Source organism: Eschrichtius robustus, chromosome 5 (assembly GCF_028021215.1).
Source record: "Eschrichtius robustus isolate mEscRob2 chromosome 5, mEscRob2.pri, whole genome shotgun sequence".
NCBI lineage: Eukaryota > Metazoa > Chordata > Mammalia > Artiodactyla > Eschrichtiidae > Eschrichtius > Eschrichtius robustus.
Genome location: NC_090828.1, coordinates 70,198,706 through 70,211,328, shown reverse-complemented (window position 1 = coordinate 70,211,328; position 12,623 = coordinate 70,198,706). Strand labels below are relative to the sequence as shown.

General features: G+C 39.1%; 1 protein-coding gene across 3 annotated transcripts in view; it reads right to left on the bottom strand.

Moving 5' to 3' along the window:
* Positions 1-689: 689 nt before the first annotated feature.
* FAP (fibroblast activation protein alpha) overlaps positions 690-12,623 on the bottom strand; it is a 72,524-nt gene continuing 60,590 nt past the window's right edge. For 2 of the 3 annotated variants that reach the window (XM_068544997.1, XM_068544998.1), the window contains 6 exons: positions 11,563-11,617; positions 4,552-4,651; positions 3,426-3,490; positions 2,852-2,924; positions 2,516-2,589; positions 690-1,092 (listed from right to left, as the gene is read on the bottom strand). In XM_068544997.1, the coding sequence (XP_068401098.1) occupies positions 991-1,092; positions 2,516-2,589; positions 2,852-2,924; positions 3,426-3,490; positions 4,552-4,651; positions 11,563-11,617 (469 nt within the window). In that variant the 3' untranslated portion in view covers positions 690-990. Of the gene's footprint in view, positions 1,093-2,515; positions 2,590-2,851; positions 2,925-3,425; positions 3,491-4,551; positions 4,652-5,636; positions 5,850-11,562; positions 11,618-12,623 lie in introns of those variants that run through there. The other variant, XM_068544999.1, reaches the window with a different exon arrangement.

The following is a 12,623-nucleotide window of genomic DNA, read 5'->3' as shown; positions in this document are numbered from 1 at the left end:
ATCTTCTTAATTCTGTGGCCATCACAGAGATGGCGTACTGCCTGTGTTTCTAATTGATGGGGACAGTTATTGACAGAGCATTGCCTTTGGGACTGCTGGCATTATGGCTCTTTTTTTTTTTTTTTTTCTTTTCCAAAATAAACCCTATAACATAGAACTAAAACCCCAGAATAATCTCACAGATGTAACATTTTCCTTCTCCAGCTGTTGATGTCCATTTTTATCTAATTTTTTGTTTTATTTAGTTTGCTGTGGCTTAGCAATCAGAAAACAGTTAACCATTACTCATTCTAAAAAGGGATCCAAAATAGGAACATTTCCAAATTTGAAGCATTTCTTAAAAGAGCCTGGATCCAAAATTCTGACTTTATCTTTATCAAATGCTTTTGGCAATGTTGAAGAAATCTTCTGGGAGAAATTTAATAAACATTTCTTGGAGGGACAGCACAGAGTGCAAACGTCAGGGTGCCTCTACACAGTGCATTGCCAACCTGATTTCTGAACAATGCTTTTGCACACTCTGAGCTGTGGTTTCCAGCATTTGGAGTTCTAATTACAAAAACCCAAAACTGCTTCTAGATTCTTCTCCTCCATGACCACCCTAGTATTATTCAAGCACTTGCCTAACATAAGCATTTCTTTCTCTGATAGAAACTGGAACCTGAAATTAATGCACACAGAGAAATTCATAGCATTTTAACTTCTGACTTTATTCTTTTTCCCTCAAACGAACAGGTGATAAAACACTGCCTGTGTCCAAAGCAAAAGGTATACCGCCTCCTTTTCTCTTCTTTCACAGAGTGCCAGAAAATGTAAACAATATTTAGGTTGAACTTCTGAGTCCTCTGAATTTTCTGTCAGCCTTCAGAACAACATTCGTTTGTTTGTTTATACCAACATTTAACAGCATAAAGAGTAAAACAAGCAAACAGTCTGAGGCATTTATAGGAAGTGTTCAGATTGTGATACAGTCTTGTATCTGCATCGTTTTTACTCTGACGAAGAAAAACATTGCTTTAGGAAGTGGGTCATGTGGGTGTATAAGTGCTTCGTAGACAGGCCGGATATGCCATGGTTCTGGTCTGAGTACCACTGAAACACAAAGGGAAGAAACCTATTTTATTCCTGCAGACACGCAATGCAACCAGCTTCGGCTTTTTGTGCTCTCAGGACCTGATAATTTTTCTAATATTATGGCTGGAATTCTACCTAAGAACACCTGCATAAATAAAATAGGTTACAGATAAACATTTAGAACAGGATGATTTAAAGCCTTTTCATTAACCTTCACTACTGTTTCATATTTTTCAAACTTCTATTTGAGATCTCAGTGGCTGAACTTCCACAGCGGCCAGCATCCTGGGTTCCAGAGCTGGGGTGTTAGGTCAGTTACTTTGCTTCTCTGGAGCTTGGTTTCCTCATTTGAAAAATGAGGGGGTTGGATTTGGTTTTCTCTAAGGCTCCTTCTAGCTCAAAAATTCCATGAAGCTAATTCCTATCTGTGGCAGAAAATTCACAATATATATAACTGTAAACACCCTCCATAGGAGTTAAAAATAGTATCATTAAAAAAAAAAAAACAGGGAGATGGTATTACAAATTTAAACTTTATTGCTGGACAGTTGCCAGTAAGATTATTGTTTTCACTGAATAAAGGTGGCTAGTGGTTATTGATGTAATGCTATATACTTATGAGTTGAATTTACTTTGGGAGTCACAATTTCAAAAATGGGTGAAAGGGGTAAAAAAAAAGATCAGAAAAATCTCGCCTCACCCTCTTTAAATTATTTTAAGAAACCAAATTTCCAAAAGATGGGGGTTTCCTTTTCTAGGTGCTTGGGCAACATAAGTAAGTGAGGGAGAATTTATGTTCCCTGAAGAGGGGGAACACTGGCCACCAGGAATTGTCTCCCTTGCTTTGGCTTTTGCCTTATTTTCCTCTCTGTTTCCATTTCCCATTCTTCATGCATCTGGATCTCACAGCTAGCTCATTTATTCATTTACTCAGTAAAAATATGACCTTCTGTGATGGGCCGGTCACACGCCAGGCACTGAGAACACAGAGATGGAAGGATTCTCTAATTGTGGAGCCGCGTGATTTCAGGGAGCCTCTAAGGTCTCACAACATTCTGCGATTGCTTCTTGCTAAATAAACAGAATCTTCTAGCTTCTTTGAGCCTCTCAGATTTTACAGGGACTCTACGCACATAGCTACACTTAATACGTAGGACCACAGAACTATTGGATGTTTGAGCTAGAAGATCCTCTAATCTTGTGGATGCCTTTATTTTATATATGACTCAACTGGGATCAGCAGAGGTGACATGGTTTGCCTAGTGTCCTTCAGGGAGTTCATGAAAAATCCAAGAGTTATTTGCTAATGTCCTGTCTACTCTACCTTACAGCCTCCTTGTCAGGTTTTAGTGTTAAAAAAAAAAAAAAAAAAAAAAAGAAGAGTCCTCCTTTTGGCTTAGGGTTCTAAGGCCATGAACATGAGTAAAACAAAATTATGTACCATTGCCTGGAAATCCACTTGTGCATTAACCAGAGCTTTAGCAATCTGTGCTGAGTTTTGAAAGTGCACATTATCTGCAACAAAGAGAGAGAGTTAAAGTGCTGTTAAATACCAGAAAGCACGGAGTGACAATGTACCGCCTGGAAATGAGCACCAACAATTATCTAGTCATGCAGTTGACATTGTCAGCAGTGAGTAATCACACTCGCTTCTGGAAATGTCCCTGACTCTTAGGTATTGACCCTGAGCACAGGCATAGGAGGATGCTTAATGTTTCTTAAACAAAGTGATGCTGGCTCAGTATTTTTATGTGTAAGAGTCTTGCTTAAACCTCACCATCTGCTGTTCCGTGGATGAGAAGATAGTCTACATTTCTGAAATATTCTGCTCTTGCCATCACAGTTGAATTCTGGAAAAGGGGAAAAATTAACATTTTAGTTGCTGCAAGTTCTAATAGAAGACTAGCTAAATCATTGTGCAATGGACTTAGCACCAATACTGAAATTATGTATTGCTTTGGTTGATAAATATTTAAGAGTCAGAGCAACACATTTTCATCGTCATTTGCATTACTTCCATCTGATTCTTAGTTTGAAAAACTGAAAGTTTATGTGTCATATGTTACATATGAGTGAGACCTTAGGCATAAATGATGCCCGCTCAAGCTGTGTAGGAGTAGGGGGTGGGGAGGAGGATGAGGAAAAGGGAAGTTAGGGAAAGAGGATGGGGAAAGAAAAAATAGAATCCAAAAGGAGTCAATTCCTTTTTAGTGAGGTGTTTTGCAGCTGACAAAAGATCATCATACTTGCTTTGGGGACCCAGCAAAACTGTAAACTCTGAATGACTGCTTTACAATTATTTAGCACGTTTGAAATAAATTAATGACCTAAATCAAACAGAAAATGCTTACTTTATAATGCTCGAGATTATCATCCTTTGTTGGGAGGCCCATGAACCGCTCTGTGTAGATAGATGCTGTAAAATATATGAGCATATGAGTATGTTGTTTGCATGTGATATGTGTCATTTCATTAACCAACCAGACCCCCCCCCCCACTCCGAGTTTGATAACTGCTCCTCAATTTCCCAGGTGGAGCTGCCGAGGAAGGTTCTTGCTTCCCTTTACTGTAACGCTCCACCCAAGTCATTCGCTCTGCAAGTTGCCTCAGTAGGGCTGGAGAAGCAATGCAGGAGAAGACTGTGGAAACAGGAGCAGCTAACGATAGAAAGGGCTGCTCTTAAGCTTTTTCACTTCTACCCAAAGTTCTTCAGTTGGGAGAATGTTGAGCTAGGAATGACCTCATTATATTTTAAAAGAAATCACAAATGCAGCCACCTCTAGTACCTTTATTGGTGTCTTAATTAATTTGGGATGGAACTATGTCCCCCAAGTCCTCCTCGAAAACACACACACACACACACACACGTTTTTCTCTGAATGGAGATTCCCTACAAGTCACAGTTGTCTCATTTCCACCACAACACAGGGAAGAGGATCTGATGAAAGCTAATTTTCGTGCATTTATTAGAGTTATTTCCAAATAATCATCCTGCATTGATGTTCATCATAAAAATAGGCACACACGGAAGGTGGACTTCTTGAACAAATTTTTCTTTCTTTGATTTCTAGAGCAATGTAACAGGCAGCTGCAAACTGTGGCGTGGCGGTGATTTGCTTGGTCCCGTCCTGACTTTCCCTAAGATGTGCTTAAAAGCTAGTTCAGCTGCACCTGTGTGTCTGTGAAAACATAGCGTTAACTCTGATTTTCCAGATTTGGTTCATCAGGGGGCACACGGCTTCTGGAAGAGAATAACTTACACTGGGTTTTGGAAGAGTCCTTCCGCGTCTTAAAATCGCTCTGATTATTGCAACGTGGTTATAATGAATCATATAAACAATCTCATTTATAGATTATATTTTTCCCAGTGATGCTGCGGTGAATTTTACTGCATAATTTGTTTTCCTAGCAACCTTAAATATAGAGTAATTATGTGTTAAATGTTTTCGCAGCAACATTTATGAAATGTTTCCATACCGTAATATTCCCAGCTGGAGACTGGAGCCACCGCTATTCCACATTTGAAAAGACCACTTCCTGAAGCAAGGGCCAGCGACGAAACATAACCTCCGTAGGACTATAGAGACATTGTTACAAGTCAGTCCCAGATTGACTCGCATAAACTCTCTAAGGTATTTGTAGAGCAATTCTACTCACAATAAGTGCTGATGGGAGCTGGGGAATATGGATAGGGTAGATTAAATGTCTATCTTGCACTCTTGGTAGCAAACTCCACCAGACATGACAACAGTGTCAGCTTAGTCAGTTACAAATACTTGGTGTGCTGATCCGAACATGGTGCGGGCAGTTTAAGAGATACAATAATTGCAATTTTTCTGCAAAATTCTTCCCCCCCACCCCCACCATGTTTTTCCAACCAGGACCTTGCTATGGCATAAACAGGATTTTTACTTTAAAAAAATGCACAAAAAAGAAGATCATTCCCCAAAAGTAAAAGCACGATACTTCCCACAAAGTGCAAAAAACTCCTGTGAGGCAGCACTTATGTCTGTATATTTACTCACTTATTTTCATCACAGAACAGCAAGGGAAGGACACAAGAACCTTTTGAGTAGTTTAAGACACGGCCAGAGTTTGTGTATAAGGTAGTGTTCCGTATTCTGTTTTGAGGATTTCTGGCATAGCAGCTCAAAGGAGGAAAAGCCACTGGTGTCTTTAAAAATCTTACATGCTCCCCTCCCCAACTTAATGGAAAAATAAAGTAATACAAAAGGGGATACAAATTGCAGAGTCTGGAGTAGGCTTAGCACTCATCAATTTTCTTCCCCAGGGAACTGGTAGGTGATTCAGAGATGTGACCCTCATAACAGAAGGAGATGTGTGCCTGTGTCACTTGGAAATTTGAACACTTTCCTAAAAATGAAGACATGAACAGAGCGTCACAGTAAAGCTCATCTCTCCCTGGAAGGCAGATTTGGTCTGTGTTAACCTGCTGGGAGAGAGATGCTTCCTCTAGGAACATGGATTAAGCAGTGTTCTGGGACATGGACCCTCCTCCCCCCTCCCCGCCACCCCAAGTGTGCGTGCTAGATTAGGAAGTGACTCTCGGTGCTTATTCTTACCCCAACACAGGAACGTCCTTACAAATCAAAAGAGGACAGTGTGACTCTCTAAGGGTGTGCCTTGCTTTTAGGACTTTATTGCCACAGACTTCTGGGAATCATTTGCCCTCCGGTCAGGAGAGATCGTATCATCCTTTGTTACAGAAAAGTCAGTCTTGAGAGAGGGTGAAAGAGAGAATGGGAGTGAGAGCCCTGCAGAACAAGGGAGAGACAGGAGACAGACGTGGTGAAATCAGGCAGCAGGTCAGTGGCCTGGGTCTAGTCTTAATCCGTGAAATACATGGCCTGAGGGAATAAGCTAAACCATCTTGCTGAATTCAATTGTTAGAGAAAGAATGCTAACTAACTAGTTTACATACAGTCTTATGTTTCCAACTCTGGGGAATCTTATTGAGGACCCTTGGCTACAAAACACAGACTAAAAGTGGCAGCTCCAATTATACCATGGCCTCCTTTCATTATACTTGCAGGAGAACTAAAATGTGTCTTAATAGAGGAAAAATATATTTTAAAATAGAAGGAACATGTGGGTTTAAAAATCATTTTGATAAGTGCAAATTCTCTATCAGGATCAAACTTTCACTTAAAACATAAAAATAATCTGTTTTGATTAGCAGGTTAGCAACAACTATTACTGAAACAAAAGATTTCTTCTTCCTTCTTAATTTTTGATTTAAACGAAAGTAGAGTAAGCTTGAGTCCTTTAGAAATATGATTACTGTTTATGGTTTTATTGGAAAAGTGTGATCACTGCAAATTATAATACTGGGTTCTGCTTCTCCTCTCCTATGCCCCAGAACAGAAAATAGCATGGAGTGACATTCGAAATCAAAGCATTTGCATATAGTAAAAAGGGTTTTGAACACTTCCGTCCAAAATCTTAGGAATTATAAAAATATTAATTTGTATCTATTCAGTGATTAGCTAATAGGGCAGTATGTAAATAAAATTGTCATGCTTTCAACATGAATACAAATTGCCTCTAGGAATTTGTAAAAGCAAACTAGTGTAGCAGCAGCACAATAAAAGAAGGTGTACTTGAAATTCTCAGGCAGCTTAGAAAAGCTGTTTCTATTGTAGAAATAAAGAGAAAAAAACCCACCCGAGCTGACTTTTTTCTGCTCTCCCATGGGTGGGGCTCCAAGGCAGAGTGGGTGGCTGCAGAAAGAAAAGAACCCACGGAGCAGATTGGCCATGAGAATTCTAGAATTTTGTCCTTTGCACTTAGATGCCTTGCCATTTTGTTTAAATGAAGGATATCTTTAAAAACATTCTTAGAAGGGCACAGAATTTTGAGGGATTTATGGAATAGTACTCTGATGGGAGCTATAATGCAGATTGGAACATTTCACCTACAGACAATAATAATAACTAGCTAATGTTTGTATGGCCAAGGTCATTGCAACAGTCTTTGTGGTCCCACAGGCTCTGTGTCCTTTCTCTCCCCCCTCCCACCTCCCCTTGCTCACTGGCTCTCTTGATGTTCTTTGAACTCTCCAAGCATAATCTAGCCCCAGGACTTCTGCAAATGCTGCCACCCTCTGCCTGGAATTCTCTATCCCCAGAAATTGGTATGGCTCACTCCCTCCCATTTGAAGTCTTAACTCAAAAAAAAAAAAAGCCTCACCTGTCCTTCTAATCTAAAATTGCTCCAATCCTGTATGATGCTCCTTGCTCCTTTCTTGCTTGGTTTTGCTTTTCTCCATTGCACTGATCATCGTTTAACATCCTATATATGTTATTTATTTATCTTCCTTATTGCCTTTCTCCCCAGCCATTCCCAACTCGATAAAGGTAGAGATTTTTGTCTGTCTGGTTAATGAATGTCTCCCTAGCACTGACAATACAATCAGAAACACAGTGGGAATGGAATAAATATTTGTTTAATATATGACTTTCCTATTAACTCATCTAACTCTCACACTGACTTGATGAGGAAATTATTGTTGCATTTCGTGATGAGGAAACTGAGGCTCAGGATAAATTTAGAGTAAGCGGTGGAGCTGGGACTCAACTGCAGGATGCCTGCCGACAAGACACTTCCTCTATATCCTTACATTAGGGCAACCTCTTTGGGAAGTTTTAAGTTCAGAGTCTAATATAGTTTCATTAGAGGTGCATTTGTCCTACTTTTACATCGTTGATCACACGTAGCAATTCAAATTGCTTATAATTAGTCACTGGAAGAGAAGGGAGCTAAGATTAAATCACGAACTAATGCTTATTCAACACCACCTGGCTAGGTCTATATTAACAAAGCAAAGCCCATAAATGAGGTTGTTATTCTAATAATTTAGGCAAAACCCCTGCTGCTCTTCAATTGTCAGAATAATTGCTTCAATTTTTCTTCATATAAATTAAGGTTGTTTAACCTCAGCACTATTGACTTTTTGGGCTGGATAATTCTTTTTTGTTGGGTGCTGTCCTGCGCATTGTGGGATATTTAACAGCATCTCTGGCCTCTACCCACTAGACGCTAGTAGCATTCCCCTAGTTCTGACAACCAACGGCGTCTCCAGACATTGCCAAATGTCCCCTAAGGGGCAAAATTGCCCAGGTCAGAACCAGTGTCATAACAGACACTTCCTAGGCATAGTGCTGTGTGCATAGTGGACGTCTAAGAGGAAGCTTAAAAACAGGCTACTGGACTTTAATTTGTGTGCCAGAAAAATGAAAGTGTAAGATAAAAAGATAAAAATGCCTTCTCTCCCCTTCTTAATCTGGATAATGGAGGGAAATGTAAGATTTGCAACTCATTGACCAATTGACCAAAGAAAAAAAATTGCGTGGCTAGCTTTAGAGTATTTCTCAGACCACTAAGGTATCTAATACTTCATAGAAACAGGTACTTACGGAACACAGTGATAGCTAAACAAACCCACATGGTCATTCTCAACGTCTTTCTCTTTCCCTTCTCCAATTTCCCATAGGTCTCTGCTTATTATACTATAAAAGAGCACTCAGAGCTATGACCTATTCCTGCCCCCTTCTTCACTGCCTAAATTCAGGCCCCTGGTATTTGTTGCCATTATCACTGCTCTCTTAGCCCTTTGGACCACTCTCTCCCCCAACATCAGGCTACTCTTCATTCTGCAGCCAGGAGTATCTTTCTAAGGCTCCAATTCCACTCCCTATTGACTTCAAGACCACCACTAAGAGAGGTACCCATGGAATCAAATACTTTTTGGTAATACTGTATTAAACAAAGTTTAACAGGATTCTTTACTATAGGGGCTATATACACTATTATATAGACTTCATAGTTTACCAAATTATTAGACCAGAGAACATTTCCCCCAAATTTCCTGATACTAACATGACACATTTGGGGGAACATTGACTTACAGGATTAAATTCAGTTTAAACAGCATCATAGATATGTGAGATGGCCAATATTGCGCTAAACATTTGAGAAACAAAGTTGAAGAAAGACAAAGTCCATTCCTTGATTCTTGTGAGAGCAAACAATGCACAAACAAGATAAAGCATGGCAGTTCCTATAAAAGTAGTATAAAGAGCTATTGGAGCACAAAAAGTCATATCTGAGTTGGGTCTTAAAGAACAAGTAGGAATTTTGTGTTTTGGAGAGAGGAAGACATGGGGAATGGGAGAAGAGGCCGGGCATTGCAGGTGTCGGAAACAGGACTGATCAACACACGGGAAAAAGGAAGCACAGAATAAGACAAATTATTCATAAAGTGTGGGGAGAAGTGGAAGGAGAGAGACTGGAAAAGTAGGTTGCAACCAGATTGCCAAGGGCCTTGCATGCAAGGAAATGTATTTGGGCACTAGGCTGAGGTCAACATGTAGCCCTAGAAAATATGTAAGCAAAAAGGCAACATGGTAAGAATCGTGTTTTGGAACAATAACTTCATTAGCAACATTGGAGTTTGTGAGACCGAAGCAAGGAGGCTAGTTAAGAAGCAACTGGAATAGTTAAACCTGTACCACCCAACCTATGGTCCACGTAAGTGGACCCTCAGGCTCCACCCTGGAGTACTGGTCGGGGGTGGGGGGGGGGTTGCCTGGAAACTGTTTTAACACGTTCTCCAGGTGATGCTTATGCAAGCTAAAGCTTGAGAAGCTCTGATTTAGGTTACATATAAAGAAACTTGAACTAAAGCAATGTCAGTGGGGATGATGAGAATAGACTCAAATGTTTGAAGGCAGAACTGATAGAATTTTACTAATCAACAGAGTATTGGAGTCAGGGAGCAGGGGAAGCTGAAAATAGCTCTGAACTTACTAATTTGGGTGACTAGGTGTGTGGTGAGGTCCTTATTGAAGATGAAGCCTTGTTTTAAAGTAGACTATAATACGTTTAACTTGGGCAAGTTAAGCTTGAGGCCTCTGTAAGACATTTGGGAAATAGGATCAGTAGCCATTTGAAACGTGGAGCTCAGAAGAGAGAGGAGGGGGCTGGTGGCAGGCATCACCATCTTTGAAACCACGTGGGTATCCCCAAGGAAGTGAAGAACAACAAGAATCAAGACCAGACCCAGAAAAACACTGACATTTAAGGAATGGAGTGTAATGATCACAGAAACATAGAAAAATAAGAAGAGAAACATGTCACAGAGACATGGATAAAGCTCACTCTCCTTCACATGATGAGTGGGTTTCTTAAATCATCCCACACACATGGTTCTCTACCAAACCACTTATACCTAGAATGTTCTAGAAGTGAAGTTAAAAGGTGGCTTTCGGTCATTTCAAAGCCTGAAGTGAAAGCAAAGTGAAACTCTAAGAGAAATGTTAATATTATATGTAAGTGTTCAGTTCGAAATGTGAATCTTTCAAGGGTTTACTTTAGGAAATTTCATAAAAATGGATGGTAAGAAAGGTCTTCTCTGAAATATTTCACTATAAAAAGATTTCATTTATTTCCACCCATTTGAATTCCATTCTGTTTAGATACTTAACATTTGATAGTTTTAAGAAGGACCAAATGGCTTGAAGTAACAACTTTCCACAAATTCATAACAGTTCTTCATCTGGTCACTGAACTGAGAGATGAGTGGAATCCTGCAGATTCCCTTCAATATTGGGTTTCATTCCCTCCATCTTGTGCAGGCCGCGCTCAGAGAAAACAGCCAAGAAAAACAACCCAAGCACAAATGGCTGCAAATTGACTTGCAAATGTACAAATTCAGACCAAAAAGTGAAACAGGAAATCTTCTTTGAAGGGTAATTATCATAATTTATAATGGGCAAATCTAAACTCTTTCCCATATTTCTCTAAACTTTCCAGTGACTTCATTGCCCGTGACTGATAAATGTTGCCACTTCCTTTTAATGTGTGTTTAAAAAACCTGTGCAGCTCTTCAAACGTGGGAAATTATCTCCATGATCTATAACTAGTAATAAATAATTATTTCTCTCCAGTTAGCACAAATTAACATTACGTCTGGTAGAAGAATTTGATTACAAGAAAAAAAAAAAAGAAAAGAATCAAAACAGCCAAGATATAAGTAGGATAGGCTAGGTCCTAGGAAATTTATATTGTGAAAGTTTCTATAATTTCAAACTTTATCTTAGCTTTTCATGAAAATGAAGTGATGACATATAAAAGAAAAGAAATATATTAACCCTAAAATAACAAAGGAAATTAAAGTTCTGATGAATATGGCTCAGTTCAGTATACTCTAATACCAGAAATTAAGTGAAAATGTGTCGATTATGAGCTAATTTGCTATACAGGGAAGAAACTAAATGATTGAAAAAAAAGGAACAAACACTTAAAGCCACCACTTTGAAGCCCAGATTATCCAAATTGACTGTTTCCATTGACAGATTAAATTATGTTGCAACATTAACATTTCATGAGAAACCTTATAGGCGAACACTTTAGAGAATGATGATTGCTGAACCAAATAACAGGCATAAAACATATAAAACAACTCACCCAGCCCCATATGGCTATTCTTTTTTCATCAATGAAACCCATTTCTATGAATTTTCTAAAGTAAAAGAAACAAATTTTTAGAATTTTAAGTGCGTACACATGACATTTACTTCATTACACAAGCATAGTTAATCCAAAGATTTAATAGAAACGCTACATTTTCTTTGTTTAAACACTTGCATAATAAGGCTGCATTTACAAATAGTTAAAAGAATATTATCATGCTTACTGCAAGGGATAAAAGGATCCTTTAGACTCTCTGGTACATCTATTGAGTAATACTTTCAGGGCTGTAAGGCCTCCTACCCTAACTGTGCTGGTGAGTTCCTTGGGACTCAGGTTAAGAGACGGGCTCATATTCAGCAAACGAGAATAGACTGGAAGGGGAAAATGTTTTTTAATGCAGTGAACAAGCAAATGGTTAACTCAGGTTCTAACACTACAGCCACATGTTTTTGAGTTTACTATTAAATGCACTTAAGATATTTTAAAGAAAAAAAAAAGAGACACTGGCTCATAGTAACACCAGAAGTAATAGCACCATGACTAGGGCCAAATTTCCAAATCTCCAGCTTTTGGGGAAAAGGGTTTCATTATTGCTGTTTTAAAATTTATTAATTTCTTATGATTCTGTTTGCTTAGATGTTAATGTAAAAGAATTTCAACCTAAAATGGGACTGAAGAATATAAATGAAAAATTGCACACATGTACCCTCAGGACTGAGAGACTGATTTCCATATATGCCTGATCTCCAGGAAACTGGTAATTTTGAAGTTTTCTTAAATGATAGGGAGTTGGTCAGGGGTTGCCTCATATCAACCTTGGGAAGTTTTGCTTATGGTTTCCAGAGGCGTGAACAAGAAATGACCCAAGTTGGGTTGGTTTCTCAAAATATGCTGACTTGAGCTTTGTTTGTAGGACGGGACTGCTTTTGTCTGCCCAGGGAGTAGTCAAAGCTGGTCTCTGTTTGTTTTGATTCTAATGGACTCTCACTGAACTCTCCCCTCTTTCATTCCCTCCCTATAAACACAGCCTTCCCCAAACCCTCAATGGATGGGCC